The sequence below is a fragment of the Pantherophis guttatus genome, chromosome 1 (assembly GCF_059756535.1).
Source record: "Pantherophis guttatus breed Tessera chromosome 1, ASM5975653v1, whole genome shotgun sequence".
NCBI classification, from domain to species: domain Eukaryota; kingdom Metazoa; phylum Chordata; class Lepidosauria; order Squamata; family Colubridae; genus Pantherophis; species Pantherophis guttatus.
In genome coordinates this window covers 64,466,106-64,484,131 of record NC_142063.1, presented here as the reverse complement: position 1 = coordinate 64,484,131, position 18,026 = coordinate 64,466,106, and the positions used below count along the sequence as shown (strand labels likewise).

The 18,026-nt window shown below is 33.8% G+C and overlaps 1 protein-coding gene across 1 annotated transcript in view; it reads right to left on the bottom strand.

Annotated features, from left to right (window-relative positions):
- CDIN1 (CDAN1 interacting nuclease 1) overlaps positions 1-18,026 on the bottom strand; it is a 125,631-nt gene that overhangs the window by 71,268 nt on the left and 36,337 nt on the right. The window contains exon 5 of the mRNA XM_034417935.3: positions 15,536-15,608. Coding sequence (XP_034273826.1) covers positions 15,536-15,608 — 73 coding nt within the window. The remainder of the gene's footprint in view (positions 1-15,535; positions 15,609-18,026) is intronic.

The window sequence follows — 18,026 nt, the reverse complement described above, 5'->3', positions numbered from 1 at the left end:
AGGGTGATGAGGATGATTTATGTCCCTGTCATTCCCCATTGAGTTTAGGACAGCCTACATAGATATGAAAATTTATCATATTATTGCTTTGGGATAAACAACAGTATTCAAAGCATAGAAAAGAGAAAAGAAGATTGAAAAGGTAAGCAAAATAAATTAAAAGCAGAAGATACGAGAAAAGAAAATGTCTAAAATTCTCTACTTGGATTTTTGATTCTTCCAGCAGCATGTCACCAAGCAGGATTCTGATTAGACTGCTACTGGAAGTGTGTGTTGGGAGGGGGGGGGGAGAATTTTTTTCTCATTTTCCTTTCATCCTCCAACCCACTCAAGGAGAACTGCTGTGGAAAGAAGTAATCAGTGAAGATCATCACCTTCCTTCAATATAGTCAACAGAAAAATTCCCTAAAGATGAAGTCAGTCATTGAAAGGAAAACTCCTTTTGTCTATAAAATGTTCTACTGAATTTAACCTATTGACTGCTAAGACAATATCATTAGAACTCCATGATAAAATATGCAGATGTATTCCTAGTTTTACACACAATTCAGAATAAGATGTTTAAAAGCCAAAGCACAGATCAATTGTTTCATTCAGTTGAAAACATGGTAACAGATTCCAGGGAACCTTGTTTAAAATTAATATTCTACAAATGAAGAGTTACTAGTTATTAAAGAAGGCCTTCTCCCATTTAATTGATTCTTTGCTTTTCAGACTAAGAAGATACCTATTCTTGGTACATGAATAGGGTTAGGCTATTGCCACCTATTTATCAAGTGGTATTATTTTGCTGCCATCTAGCAGTCATCAAGATTTATGCAACTAAAATCCAAGTGCCCTAGAAAGAACGCTAGTTTCCATTTTGGTAAGTGGATGTTATGTGTTTAGCCGAATCCAGCTGGGTAGTTATTTTGAAAACTGCCACTGTTTCTAGGGGTAGCTATTTTATGGTAGCAGCACTCATTGCTAGATCTAGGTAACCTGCCAAAATGTTGAAACCATGCTTTCAAGTATCTGATATACCACTTCTGAAAAATACACACATTTTAAAACAAAGTCCTCTCCAATTAGTTTTTTTTGGGCAATCAAATCTGGGCTGCAAAGATATGGAAAACCATTAGATAGTAACAGAATGATGTAGACCCGTGATGGTGAACCTATGGCACACGTGCCACAGGTGGCATGCAGAGCTAGGGCATGGGAGCGTTGCCCTAGCTCAGCTGCAGCACTCACTGGCCAGCTGATTTTCAGGCCTTCCAGGCCCACTGGAAGTTGGGAAACAGGCTGTTTCTGGCCTCCGTAGAGCCTCGGGGGGGGGGGGGGAGGGTGGTTCGCTCTCCCAGGCTCCAGAAGCTTTCTAGGAGCATAAGGAGGGCAAAAACGGTCTTTCCCCCCGGAGGCCAGAACCAGCCCATTTGCTGACTTCCGGTGGGACCAGAAACTTTATTTAATCCATTAATCTCTAAAATGTGTTTTGACAATTTGGAAAATCTTTATTTTTAAAATATTTCATACTGTATTATTTTGCCACATCCCCATTAACATATTAGATGATTTTCTTTCAAAAACTTAAGATCTTGGGAGGTTTGTAAATAATATGACATTTCTTCAGATATCCTGAAGGTCACATAGGTCTATGATCTGAAAACAAGTTATATTTCAGTTATTGTTCAGTTGTTTAGTTACTTCCAACTAATTTCAACTAGAGTAACAGTAGCTTTATTAGCTACTGTCAAGAACTGCTTCTTGAATCTGTATAATCTAAAGCTTAATACACCAGTAGTAATATTTCATATTCTACCATCCTCTTTTTCTATTGTCTTTAATTAAATTAAATATCCTCACTTTTAGCTTCCATAGTGTTATCATCAGGATATCTAAGGTTGTTAAACTTTCAATTTGAACTTTCTACAAATTGAATACATACAAGCATACATGATGTTCAATTCCTGAGCAAATCACAATGTACATAGTACAGAAAAAGGGAAAAAAGTGGTATTTGAAAAAATTAAAGACACATCAGAAAAAAATATAGCTAAATCTATTTTAAGTCAACACTGTTCACTATACCAATCTTTCAAGTCATCTTTGTTTCTACTATGTCTACTATGTCCATATGCAACTTCATATTTTGCCTTTTCTTTTTTAAACATTTCGCTTCTCTCTAAAGATTTCATCAACTCCTTAATTCAGTCTTCTCTTTTTCTGTCAGCCTATTCATTTTTCTTTTATATATTTGTTTATAATTCAGTCCTCATTCATTCTATCTCCTTAAATAAACCATCTCAACATATCTTTTTATGCTGTTTATTCATGTTTGTATTCAATATTAATCACCCATTATCTATTAGTTCTTAAGCCTATTTTATTACTTGTTTGTTTGTTTGTTTGTTTATACATCACCTTTTAGTATTTTTACAAATAACCCAAAGCAGCTAACATACTCAACATATCTTCCTACTCCTATTTTTCTCACAACAACCCTATCATGTGAGTTGGGCTGAGAGACTGTGACTGGCCCAAAGTCCTCTTATTTCTTTTTACTTTATCACACATGCTTCTTAAGTACTCTATTCCCATTGATCCAATTTACTTTTATGTTTCTCTTTAGATGCCCAAGATTCACTTCCATGTAACAAACTGGGCAGAAGTACTTTCTTATACATAACTAGTTTGCTTTTTCTAATATAAAACGTCATTCTTCAAAACAGACTAAGTACTACCCACTATCTTTCTCCTAACATTTGCACTTCTTAAAATGTCCTCATCCATCTTCCCATTTTTAGTCAACATTCTACCCAAGTACAGAAATTCAACTACTTACTCTAGTATTTCACTACTGTATTTATGTATAACTTGTTTATGTTTATTGTTATATATGGTTATTGTATAGCTATAATTTTTCATTCTATTTTTCCTGTCAGGCATTATTATTTTATTCTTTGATATATAATTTGCATAAAAATAATCTAACCTGAAAATTAATGCATCAAATTTGCATCATAAAAACTAATATTTGCTGAACATCATTTAGATTGTTATTCAACAACGCAACTTCTGTATATAAAAGTACATGCATATTAATGGTCCCAAACAACACGCCATTAAGATCACCACAAACACTTTTTATACATTTACCCATACTTTAAATAGTCATTTTTCTCTTATTTCTTGCTCAACATTCAAGCATTTAAGCATTCCATTTATGTCCAAGAATGCTTTACTTCTACTACATACCACTCTTATCAGCCAGCAACCAAACAGCACCATCATATTCATGCAAAGCATCCTAGAATCCAAGCCTATTTTCCTAATCATACATTTCCTCTGAATCAATCAATATATAAAAATATGCATTGTATCTCATTAACCTGCTAAAGAACAAAACCCCCCACTATTTTTCAAAAACCTTATCTGTCTTAAAACCATAATGCACTTGTAATCTTGCAATCTTGTTCTGCATGTTCAATCCTTTTTTCCTGTATGCTTATTCTTGAAAACTTACCTTATACTATGTATATAAAACAGATTTTTTTTCTAAGGATATACTCACTAAACAGTCCTTATTATCATGCCTTATTGAGTCTGGATTGCATAATATTGCAGGATGTTCCAAAAACTCAAATCTGTTCTTCTATTTCACGCAATTTGCTGAAGCATATCATGCAATTGCCCTCAACTAATGGATTCCTATTTTCTTATCTCCCCCCCCCTAAAACTCTTCAGATTCATACTTTCTGACATACATTTTAGCGACTTCATTCAGACCCACTACATCTTTTCCTTTTCTTTTAGAGTTTTAGAGACACAGTTTATATTTCCTTTCCTTTAATCTCATTTGTAATTCATGCTCTTTGCCATTTATTCCTTTTTCTAAGTCATAGTTTTCCATATGTGATGGTTGGCACTTGATGGGCCCAGAGATGTCCACTGCCCATCATGATTTTGATCCATTCAGATTGTCATTGAATAGAACAGTTTTTAGTATCAAAGGGAAGGTATAGATCCATTTTAGTCATACCCAAGCAAGTTACATAGAAAATCCCTGATAAAGATATTAGTTAGTTACATCGGATAGATAGAATGTCACATACACAATGCAAACCCAGTTTTATTCCAGGCATGCTCACCCTAATCTAGAGACAAGTTTACAAGTCAATATAGATTCCAGCTGCAATCTATGCACTCAACTGACACACTCAAAATGAATTGCATTTCCGAATTTAGCTGTATTGTAGCCAGTTGTGTTTTTTGTCATGACCATATTTTAAACCAGCTGAAGTTTGTCTCTGGCACTCTCTATTGAACAGAAATTACTGACATAAGGTATCTAGCACTTCTCAGTGTACGGTTAGATTCACACATTACAAACCTACAGTTTGCATTAATCACAACTGAAGATATTATGACCTAGTTCATATATAGTGAGTGGTCTATTGACATACAGTGGTCCAATGACAAAGATGCAAACAATGGACTTGAAGAATGAGTAAAATAAAAATACAGAGGTTAAATTTAAGGTAAGCTTTTAAAATAAAAGCCTTATAAAATCCTCTCCTTTATTTAGTATACCTCTTAAAGGCCGTGTATGGATCTCTGTCAGAGAAAAGTCAAACCTGACTAAGAAAAACACATAAGAAGCTTGCAGTTGTGATTAGGAAGGTTTTTGCACAGCTTTGTCTTGTGGCGAGTTGCTAGATCATCAGACCCTGCTTAGAAGTCATTCGTATCCCAGTCACCTCCAGACTGGATTACTGCAACACATTCTATATGAGGCTGCCCTTGTATCCAGAAGTTTCAGCTAACACACGATACATCTGAAGCTTCTGGGCAGTTATATGTATTCCTAGAGCAGTGCATGTTACACACCTCTGTTCCACAAACTGCATTGGTTGCTAGTTTGCTTCCGATCCAGTTCAAAATGCTGGTTTTAACCTTTAAAGCCCTTCCTGGACTATCTGAGAGATCACCTCTCTCTGCCCACCCCATTAGATCTGTCAGGCAAGGTATGCTGCAGGTGCCACATGCTAGAACCGTGATGGCGAACCTATGGCGCGCGTGCCACAGGTGGCACGCAGCACCCTCTCTGTGGGCATGCGAACCGTTGCCCCAGTTCAGCTCTGCTGCACATGCATGTGTGCCTCCTGCCGGCAAGCTGGTCTTTGGGTCTCTGCCATGCATATGTGGTGGGTGCATGAGCATTGCATTTTGGGGGTTCGGGCACACTTTGGGCACTTGGTCTGGAAAAGGTCAGCCATCACTGCACTAGAACATTTCTTCTATGCCATAACACTTGCCTTACGGATCATTGTCTTCCCTCCTCCAAGATAGATTAGCTCCATCCCTTCCAACATTCTGGAAGTCCCTCAAGACTTGGTTATGTTATCAGGCTTCGGGCTCCTACATTGAATTTTACAAAATGTTACATACTATTTTAAATTAAGAATGGATCTTGTATTAGTCAAAAGTCTCCTTTATTATGTCCTGACCACAAGCCATGTAGTTTTGGGCATCATAATTCCTCACTACTGCTTTTGTCACATTACCCAAGAAAGAAAAGCATATTTTCCAAAATAGATCATTTCCTTGATTAAACTTTGCTGAAGATATAAATAATTTTTGGGAAGGAGTCTCCTTAAGACACAAAATTGATCTTTATGTAAGAATTATTTATTATATTACCTTCAAAGAATTCCTTGGACCATATGATACTTGCTCTTTGAATTTGTATTTCTATTAAAAATACTGAAGCTTCTATGAATTATTTTCTTATACAATTCTCTTGATGCAAACTTGAACTATAGTACTTTCTTTTGTATACAGACTTTGCTCAGGGTGGATATTTATTATTCTCTACAATCCACAGTTGCAATGCTCTTCACCTATTTTGCTCACATTTTACATAATTTGCAGGAAAATTACATTACTTCTCAAGAAGCTAAGTCAAAGTGCAGGAGTAAGGTGATAGCTCAGTGAACACCTGCAAGGAAGTAATATAACGGGTAGTTGTAAAATTAGAGACAAATGTATCTGTACAATAATTTTTGCTCTAGGAAGATCATTTGAAGAAATTGTTCTGCACTATCACCATTTACTGTATGAACTTTTCAAAATTTAGAAACCTTTATCAATTTAATTCTGAGAATCTCAAAAACTTTTAGAATCAATTGAAATCTAGTATCTTTCTTTCTGATATATAATTGTGTGTGTTCACATACAAATTATATAAAAGCCAATTTGTCCTGGTGGTTAAGTCACCCAGCTAGAAAGCAGAAGACCATGAGTTCAAGTTCCAATAGCCATGGAAGCCAATTGGGTGACTTCTAGCCAATCATTCTCTCTTAACCCAACCCATCTCACAGAGTTGTTGTGGGGAAAATAGAGGATGAAGATGTGTTAAATATGTTTGTTGCCTTGAGTTATTTGTAAAAATAACAAATGTGTTATATAAATTACAGTAAATAACTAAATGCCACTATACTACTAACATATATATTCTGAATAGTTTCTTCTTATTAATAAAGCAGAAGTTATAAAAGCAATTTTTACATTGCTAATCATATATGATATTCAAGTATTTACCTTAGAAGAATATTACAATTGTGTTCTTAAATAACGTAACTTCAACTGGAGTTGAAGTTTTATTTGCTTGGAAGACAACAATGGATTTACACAAGCTCCCTCTCTCCTTGGTGTAAAATCTTAAATTCAGGATCATCTTCCTTTCCTGTGAGTACATTTTTTTCAACAAATTGCTTACCATTGATTTGACTTTGTAATGCTTCTGGGACGAATTAAGGCAGTTTTCTTTATTTTAGAGTTTACACTAAACATTTTATCTCTTCTCCTCTTTGAAACAGAAGGAACCTATGCTACCAGTTTTCATCAATCATTGCTAAAGAGGATTGTAAGAGCATCAATGGAACTAAGGGACGCTGGGATACTCATTCTTGATTTAGATTATGAACTAAAACCACTATGATACTAACCAATATAAACAATTCTAAGACTCTGTCGGCTAAAGGTCAGAAACAGCAGATTGAAATGGTTTTTAAAATATTTCTTTTCCTTTAAAATGTTGGCTGGGAATCCTAAATTGAATATGAGAAAGGGAGTTCTTTTTGGATCAACAAATGTCAATCAATCAAATACAACAACCAGGTCCAACTGGATGATCTTCATGTTCATGTCAATTGTGTCCTACTGCCTTCATTTTGGTCTTCCATGTGGGTGTTTGCCATCAGTGTTAAAGTGAAGGGTGCTGCTTGCAGGATATTGCTATACTATTGTAGTCGTCCCGTCCCCCCATATTTTCACCATATGAGCTATGTACAATGTAGAGTTTACACAAAATTAAAAGTTTAATTTGGAGAAAGAAGAGCAAATTTTCTGAAATAACCAATCATTATCCAATGTTATAGCTAACTTAAACTAGGAATAATATAGGACAGAATGTTCTTCACAGATCTGTTCAAATTTGAGCAAAAGGTTCTTTTCTTCAAGGTTCAGAAAAAACATACTTAAACTAGGACCTTTACGTTTGCTATGGTTAGCAACAACAGTAGGAATGACTACAAATTGATCTAACCATGTTTTGAGAGTTCCCTTGATTGAGCTCTCAACATTGAGGAAGTTGTTTTCCCTTTCTCTGAATTCCAGTGTTTGGGAAGTAAGAGTGAGAAACAGCTGATATCCATGCCTTACTTGGCTGTTGTGAGAAACAGGAATAAACGTTTTCAAGACTTTTCACTTGCTATGAATTAGAATTAGGTTTATCACATCCATGACTGCTTCTCTTTAAGCCCATGGTTTTGAAGAATTTTGAATGAACAAAACATTGTTTATGGGACACCAGGGATTTCACATGGGGAACAAAAATTCTCTTTAAGGTCAATCTTAAATTTATTTATTTTTAAGAAATGATCTTGGCTGAAAGTCCCTGGCACACTGCATGTTAACTCTCAAACACATTTTGTTCCAAGTCACATAGCCTCAGTGGAGATGCAAGCAGGGATGTGTGGGCATTATCACTGCATAAACTTAGGTCATCATGTCATGTGGACATGATTTTCTAATATTTTTAATTATACAGTCAAGGAAAATTATCAGAGGACCACTATCTGATGACGAAAAGATTAAGAGCTTGCAGTCCTTTAATATTTTGCACCAACAAATAGAAAATTACCACATGATGTTGGTATATAATGTTAGAAACTTGCAGGACTTGCAAGTACATAGGAATTCATGTACTTATAAGTCTGTTAGTTGGGATTACTATTATGTTGTCCCCTTATTTTTAAGCATGGATACCAACTTATTTAAAATTCTTGTGCAAGGGGTCCCCAAGGGATCCCCAACTTGGAAGCTTTAAGACTTGTGGGCTTCAATTCCCAGAGTTCTCCAGCCAGCTGCCAAGTTTGAAGACCTCTGTATTACAATCTGCCTCTGAAAAAAAACTGTACTTCAATCATTTCATGGCTGACTGTGAAAAAATCTAATCCATCTCCTTATCTTTCAGCTTTCTATGGTTAACTGTCTCCCAGACTACTAACTCCTGTTCATAATGTTCTCGTTATCATCATCTTTTTCTTGTACTTCAGTGATCATATATTGCTTCTCAACTTCTGCTGTTTCAATCAGCACTAAAATAATTTCATCTCTAATTGTAACTGAACATTTATCTTCAAGAAAAAAAAAAGAACTGTCTGCTTATCCTGTAATAATGGCTCCATTATTATCAGTTATTGAACTTTAATTTTTGAATTGTGTCTTAATAGTTTGTATTTTAATTTCAGATCTCACTATTTACTTATGTTTAAAATTGAACGTCAGCTAATTCATAGTAGTAACTTAATGAAGGAATACAATTTTTAAAAGTCAAGCAACTTTATTGGTTATATAACAAATTGCCCATACATTTTTCAAACATCTTTAGTGAAATCACTAAATTAGATTGTCCGAACCTAGGGTTTGGTGAGCAGCAAAATTAATATCTGGAATAAGTAATGAATGGGATGAAGACCAATAAGCTGAAACCCAACCCTGATAAATAACAGGTACTATTTACCAGATGGTTAATTAATCAAAAAACAGATGTTTAAATTATATGGATACGATTGTATGCACTGTGCAGAATAGATATCTATTTATTAATGATTCAGTTATGTCCTAATTATTTTACCAAACTCCAGGCAGCTTACAGTAAAATCCCTAAAGACAGCAAAAAGAATCATGTATAAAGACCAAAAGTTAAAATGAACAATTAGCAATACAATTAATTCAAAATTATTGAAAACAACTAGTGAAACACTTAATTCCCAAAGGTGCAGTGACAATGTTTTTGCCACTTTTCTTATGGATGGAGCACAACTAAATAAGGCCAAGCTATTCTACAGAGTTGGGACAAACATAAATAAAGCCTGTTTCTTGGATCCTATTTTCCTGCCCTGGAGCATTACTTGGATGGTGACTAAAATGGTTAGATTCTCCTTGGAAAAGATGGTTTTGAAAATAACCCAGACCCAAACCGCATACAGTTTTATAGGTCATAAACACTTTTAATTGGGGTTGGAAATTAAGAGGGACTAAATGTCTTGTTCGTGAAGTTATCAGCTCAGATTAAGGGAATAATTGTTGCTTTCCTGCACAGAGAGAACTTTGCCAATCTTGTGCTTTTGGTAGCTTTTCAGTGAAATTACTGCACTGTACTGTTTGCAGGGCTAACTTTGAAGACTATTTAAAAAGCACAGCTTGTTCAAGAAAAAAGACCCCCTATATCATATAATTGATTCCATTGCTACTTAAATAACTTTCAGATGTTTATTCAATTCTAAGAGAGTTATATCCGTTTGTTCAGCAATTAGTCCCATTTCATCCTAAAACACACACTTGTAATGGTATGTAGGAATATCCTTGGGAAATGGGGTGGGGAGGACAGATGCTTCCCAGAGAATGATCAGATAAGAGGGAGAGGAGCCCACAGCTTCACAACAGACAGACAAAGAAACTCAGAAGGGATCCTAACTAACTTATCAGGCTGTAAAAAGAGACAGTGAGATTTGATTTGTACTTTCAGATTTGCAAGATTCTGTTAATAAAGTAGAATTTGTCCATCTGGTCTATTTCCTGTCTGGTCTACCTGTAAGGGCTGACAACATTTGGTCATCTTTGGCGATCCTGATTAAGATCCATCATCTATGAAGACAACATTATTTTGGGAGAAAGCTTCCTGTTCAGCCCACTAATCATATTAACTTGTCAGAAATGCATTTGTAGGTGTTAGGCAAATACCTCTTTATGTTTCTTGGCATTTTAACTTGATATTTTATGCAGCTCTTTTTATTATGCTCTTCTGCTGTTGTTATTTTTGCAATGTATTTTTTTAGAATGGAAGCTTTTATATAGTGATGAAATATTCATAAAATAAAATAAGCATTAAAAATATCATTACTCTCCTGGGAAGTATGCATGATCTTCCTTTTTCTAGTCTTCAGGAAGAGTTTGACAATATATTTATTCAACTATGCCCTCAACAATTTCAGTGAGCTATGCTTTTAATTAACATCTCATGTTGCTATTTTCTTCTGTATTTTGTCTTGTTTTTATCATTTTGTGCTTTATTCCTTTATATCATTTCTATCATATCTGTTTATCATTAAAACAGTCCCAAAGTAAGGTCTGATCTGAGGCTTTCTTATGTTGTATTTTTAAACTGAATTCCACTTCTGTAATTTATGCTGAACTTCTACACTACAAATCTATTAGTAGTAAACATTTCTCCATCAAGGGAATCTGTTCTTTTCATTTTTACAAAGTTCCTGGTTTTCAACTTTTGATGATTATTGTTATTATGAATTTACATATTTTGGCTCTTAGCCCAATAAATCTTGGGTTGTATATTTATATTGTAATAAAGTTTGAAGTTATTTTGAATCATTGTTCGAAAGCTGTCATTTCATTTATTAACAAAATACAGTAAGCATAACTTTTTATGTTGAACTTAGATTTCTGGATCCCTAGATAATTTTTTATAGCATTTAAATAACAAGATACACCAGATTTAGAGCTCTTGATCCTAGGAAGTTAGTGCCTGTACTTTCCTGTCATAATACATTTTTAGAATGTAAATATTTCAGTTATAATACAATCATATGACAAAGTTTATACCAAAGGGAGGAAATTAAAACCAGAAGCCCTAAAACAGTTCAAGGCAAAAACTCTTGCTCAAGTTTTATATGTAACATAACAGAATAACAGAGTTGGAAGGGACCTTGGAGGTCTTCTAGTCCAACCCCCCCACACAAGCAGGAGAGCCTATACCATTCTGAATAAATGGCTGTCCAATCTCTTCTTAAAAACTTCCAGTGTTGGAGCATCCACATATTCTGGAGGCAAGTCGTCTCACTGATTAATTGTTCTCACTGTCAGATTGGTTCTCTCCTTGATTAGTTTCCATCCATTGCTTCTTCTGGTACTTTGGGGCAGCCCCTCAAATATTGGAACACTGCTATCATGTCACCCCTAGTCCTTCTTTTCACTAGACTAGACATAACCAATTCCTGTAATGTAAATGGGACTTTATATGAAGAAATTCTATCTCAAGAGAATATTTGCTAAGATCCATACTGTCAGATCCATGGTGTATCAAAAGTCTAGTACCTAGGTCCAAGATAGAATGCCCCAAGTAGAAGAAAAAGCATAGTGGTGAATCATAACATATTGGTTAAAGATAATATTCTTCCTAAGGGCCTGTTTCCAGTAATTTTGAAGCATGACCATTCCTCACCATGGATATTAGCACTGAATGAGAGACTAGGGTACTCTGAGCTTGCCATGGATTTTCTTTGATTATCTAGGGTTTCTGTTGTTGTTGTTCAATCATGAAGATATGTCTAACTCTTTGCTACTCCACAACATGCCACGATCATAGGCAAAAAAAAAAAAAAAGTTCTTCAAAAGGTGAATGATAATGGAAACTAAAATGAAATCAGCGCCCTTTTCCAAATCAGGGTTCTGATAGTGAAATGCACAGGTGAATCTGCAAGCTATTAGATATTAACCTTCCCAAGAAAGGGTTTTTAGAGCTAGGGAAAATTGACTTTATTGCAAGCCATTCACCAAAACCTCACTAATAGAATGCAATTATCCATGTGTCTCTGCAGAAATAGAAACTGTTCAACAGTGTTTATTTTTACAGAGAACTGTACAAGGATTATATACTCTTTTGCTGCAACATCTCCTAAGGACAGAGATATATTCCAGTCATGTGGGGGTTTTTTAGACTCCGACCATGTTACATGAACTCAAATGCCAAATTTTATGCAGCTGGGTGAAAAAGCTGCAATAACTAGTGCAAATGTGACAAATACCCTTAATTTTAGTTTATTAATTTTCATCTGTTTTGGTTTTATTTTATTTTATTTTATTTATACATAATAACAAATTTGATTTGAATTATGCTGAAGTATATGTCATCATGTCCAAATATTTTTCTCTTAGGTGAGCGTGGACAGGATTGCAATGGTAATAAATCACAAAAGATTCAAATAAAACCTGGTTCTTTTTCTCTCCTTCCAGCTGTGTAACTCAAAGGGAATGACTTTGGATAAATGGAGTCTGCAATCCTTGATATATATAAATCATTCAGCTTAAAAGTGAAATCTAAGTCCAATAATCATTTCCAAAACTGCATATTGTTAAACAGTATTACCAGAGCAATAAACTGTTTCTGTCAGTCTCTCAGTGTCAATTCCTATACCTTTCAGTATAGAACAATTTAAAGCTATACATTGATCTACTGAAAGTAATAGTACATATACAATACACACCTGCCCCTATGGGAAGATTCCCCCTCATCTACTGTTAAAGGTAAAAATTAGAAATACAAACCAAGACTGACTGAGGCCAGCAGCTCATTAAAGCTGGGGTGATTTCCCCTATATAGAATTCTATTGATCTCTATAGTCCGAGCTAGACAAAAAGTGTGGTCAGGGAGGGGATGATGGATGCCTTTGCCAATAGTACTGAACAAACCTGTTAGCTAATTGCTACCAAAGACAATTATCCCTGCATTGCTTCATAATGGAAACACATTACAAAACTCTAATATACACACAGGGAAATTTGATGATTTGACTGCGGAGCCATGTGCATTGAATTTCATTGCCAAAGGCCAGCCAGGTCATTGCTGTGAAAGGGGAAGAGAATGTCAGAATAAAAGCTACCCTACCTTTCAGCTCTTTTCTAAAATCACTTTGTGCCAACTCCATGGAGCCCCTGATCTGGCACGAATAAAAGCTTCTTCCCACCCTCAAAAGAAGCGTTCTCTTGGAAAACATTAATATATTACAGTTGCTTTAACCATAGTTAAGATTTTTATGCTCACATTCAGACTACTGGCAATTAATGTTAATTTAAACTGTGGTCACACACTCCCTTGAACTTGGAAATTGTATAAGCGAATGCATAGCATCAATTTATTAGAAATCCAGAAGGAAATAATAACACTTCCAATAATCAAAACACTGGTGCAGTATAGAAATATTTCAAGGGAATAACATGTTTGAATATACACAGTTGAAACCATTGTTCTTTCTCTCTCTAGAAAATAGGCGCTTAAAATAAGTTTTTTTTTTCTAAATTCAGAATATGTATTCTAAATATGGTTAGCACACACACTGAAGGCTTACACTGCTAATGCTGGAGCTTAAGATTCTCAGCCACAATCCATTTAAAAACTTCTATTCAGTTGTTTGATTATATAATATTACAGAATGATGGAAATTAAATACAAAGAGCGGAAGCTGTGCCAGCATTATAAAAATAAATTAAACAGTTGCAGAATTTATGATCAATCTATTAGCTTTATAATTCACAAGCCAATGAATTCCACTTTATAGGGTCTGATACTGTGCTGCAGAGAGTAGTCTACCTGCCTCGGATTGTGCAGACTACTATTTTGACAAGATCTGGATAGCAGTAGGTCCAAAGCAATCAGAAGGTTGACTTTGACAAATGGAGGTGCTGCAGCGAAGTTGAAAATAACACACATCCACTTTAATCTCTTTCTTGATTAAATCGAAACCATACCATTCTGACATCATGTGATTTGCTCATGAAGCATCACTGCAGGTTACTTTAAAGGCTACATCTATTGAGATGATATTGAATTTTTAGAGGAAGTACTTTAATTCATTCAAATGAAACCGTCATGAAGTAACCCTAGCAGTCACCAACCACACAGCTTCCCCCCCAAAATAAAAAAGGTCTATAGAAAAATCCTAGCTTTAAAAAAATAAAAGGGGAAAGGAATAATAATAATAATAATAATAATAATAATAATAATAATAATAATAATAATAATAAATCCCTTCTCTAATTTATTGGATGATAGATTTTTTTTCAGACTGCTTATTTTTTTTTACCAAAGAATAAAAAAAAAAATACATGTGTCAAGTATGTTCTAAATCTTTTCACCATTCTCATCGTCAAATTCCAAAGGTAAACATTACAATAGATAATAAAAATGCAAAAGATGAAATTGTCTTTTCTTACATGAGACTAGGCAAATATTTATGGGGCAGTTGACAAACTCCTGCCTAGTAAAGGAGCCAACACTGAGAGCAATTACCCTGATATTCATGACTCACTTTGAATATCACATTGAATATTACTCATAAATCTTTTACGAGCACATCCCCAGAGCTCACTTAACAGCCGGTTTTAATCATGCAGTTGACACAGAGAAAATAACAAAATGTATTTTTTCAGTGGCAAATTAATTTAGCCTTGAACCTCCTCCTGAAGCTGTATTTTTTTCATTTTTTTTCTGTCTAATACTGAGCTCAGTTAAATTCACCTTAAAGTTTTGAGGTTCCAGAATGTTAAAGTAAATAAGTTTCTTTTCAAGAATTATTTGGCAAAATTATTTATGCCATGAACCAATTACAGTTGAAAAACTTTGAATTCTTATTAATGTCTAATGAACTTCAAGAACATGCTTATTTCTTGAATTCTTGATGAAAGAATTGCCCCCCAACAGAAGAAGTCTATCAGTAACATTTTGCCTTAAAATATGACAGTAGGCAATTAGAGTGCTATTTTTAAAGGGACATAAACAATTATCTATAGTGTGTTATAATCTGTTACCATAACTGTTATGATCTTAAACGAATCAGTTCCACATGTAATACTAAGAAGTATTTTTTTCTGTACAAAAGAATTGTGAAGACAGAAACTAATATAAATTCTGTGACAAAAGATAAGATATATATTCAAGCGCAAAAAACCTCTGAGGATGAAAACAACTTGTGTTACAGTTCTTACTTAATTATTTAATTAATTTTATTTATATCCTGCCTTTCCTCCAAGAAGTCAATGTGGAATATGCAATATAACCATAATACTTTTTCCCTACAACAACTGGAAATTTTATGAGATTTTAAAAGCTGCCTTTTATTCACTTTATATTTTTAGTAATTTAGTAGTACATTTTAGTTGTGTATCAATAAGCTTAAATATTTTTTAAATTACTTACGTACTGATCCATCTTGCTCTTGTAGAAATCTTTCTAACACAATTCGAGCCATAAGTGATGGGGCAAAATCCACCTTAGAAGAAAGATAAACTGTAACCAACTTTCATTAAAATGTGGTTTTATTTCATCACTCAGATCAATAAAGAGGTGTCAAGGAGGCATCCTCCATTATCTCAGTCATCCTTTCCAAACGGTACATTTCTCTGACATGATAAGAATTATGCTATAATCTGATAAATAAATCTTTTTGACCACAACATACAATGTTACATGCAATCGTATTTGTGTTGCAATGTATGGACTTGGATTTCAATTTTAAAACATTAGACATAATAGTTCATTTTACTGATTTGTGTTTATTACATTGTTTGAAATTAACATGGACAAGATTAAATAACATGTTTAGCATTTACACAGTAGAAGTGAGACCTGAAACAAAAGGTTGCAGTATGACTTCATTAATTCAGTGTCACTTAGCTGACTCCTTTGGCATACTCTGTTCCTTCTGCCCATGCATGTTTTCAAGCTCAGCTAAATTACTTTGTGGTTGAGATTGCTCAGTGCTCCTTCTTGGCTGATGCTCTCTATCTCTCATTGTGGGGAAGAAGAGAGATTGTATTTTTATTTCTTAGCACTTTTATATAGGTTGCGGACCAGAATTTGGTACTGCAATATTATTACAATACTACATCCTCCAATTTGGTCTCCTCTAGATGGACATCATTACATGTTTACTCCAGTGAGAATTCTTCAATAACAAAATAATGTCTCAAATAACAAAGACATTTTAATTTATTTTTCCAATATAGCTATTATAAATTTAAAGGTTACTACATTGTACACTGTATTACAACCCACTGAAATTATTGTGATTTATGCAGACAAATTTTGTGCAAAGTTGAACGCATCAAGAATGTCTACATTCTTATTTGTTTGGAAAACTCTAAGGGATTTTTGAAAAGATTTTATTTTTTAAATTAGTAATGATAAAAATCCAGATATATAGTACTGTTATATCTAGATCAATCACTTTGTATAGTATAACCTAAAGGTTATGAAAAAAAATGAATATAGAGAAACATGGATTTCTCAAATATACTTAGGAAATGAACATCTATTTAAAAATATCTACTACTTCATTGTTAAGGCTTACATTTATTAAACAGTGTGAAATATACTCTTGAGCAGATGCCAGACTTTGAAGGAAAATAACTGCAAATGATAACATTTTTCATTTTATATGTTTTGAAATATATTCAAAATTCATATATTTGGGAAAACAAAACTTATTTTGATCACTACATGCTTTTTTCCCTAAATGTATATGTACTTTGATGCACTGAATTTCCTCCTAATAGAAAGAAATGTTTTTTTACAAAGAATTGCTTATTTCTGGTAGCTCACATCAGAGCTGACACATGAAAAATGGTGAAATTACTGAAGGTAGACCAGCCAGAATAAGGACTACCTTATTAGTTCAGGTACTTGCATCTTCCTAATTTTCATATTAATCATGAATTTGTCTGAAATAGGGCCATCATACTTTATGTCAGAATGTAACATGTAAGTAATATTCATAGTGTTTCAAATCTCACTAGAAAATATTTGGTGAGAATGGCTAATTTTATTTTTAATACATATATGAGTTGCTTTCATTTAAAAAAACCTTTAATTTAAATTATACAATGGTCATATTTAATCTTTTTAAAAGCTTCAGCATCTCATAAAAATACAAGGCACTATTCTGATTTAGCATATTATATACTGTAATGCATGTTATATGTTTCTGATCAATTTTTACAGCAATCACTTATTGACTCAAAGTGTTACCATTATATTGTTGATCAGCAGATGGAGAAATTTGTCATTTAAATATTAACTACCACATAAAATGGCAACTTGATTGTGTAGAAATAGACATCACATGTTTGATATCCCCATATTTCCCTAATATGCTAAAATTGATTACAAAAATATACATTTCCTATATATCTGCATGTACTATTAAACAGTTATTTCAACTGTTTAATTTTAAGCTTTAAACTTAAAAAATTTAAATAATTTTATTTATTTCTACATTTACAACTTAAGAAGCCCTAGGTATATGAATTGCTAAGATGTTCTAACATAGTATTTGAATAATAGAATGCTTTATGTACCAGAATTATCTGTTAAAAATGGAGATTGAAGGGGGAGGGGGCGCTGATGCAAGCAAGACACATTATATGTTTATGTGCCTATCTAGGACAAGGTGCTTATTTATAACAATATCTATGTATTGTATTTGATTTAATAATATTCTTTTGTCCAAAATAAAGAGAATAGTATAACACTACAATATGTCAGAAGTTACAAGAACTATCCCTTTGGTATCAGAACAAACAATCTTTTACGTTTGGTAGTGTTACAATATGTAGAAATTTTAAAGACCATTAAAACCATTCAGTATCTGGTAGATAATTACTCAATTGTAAACCATACTTCCTAATGT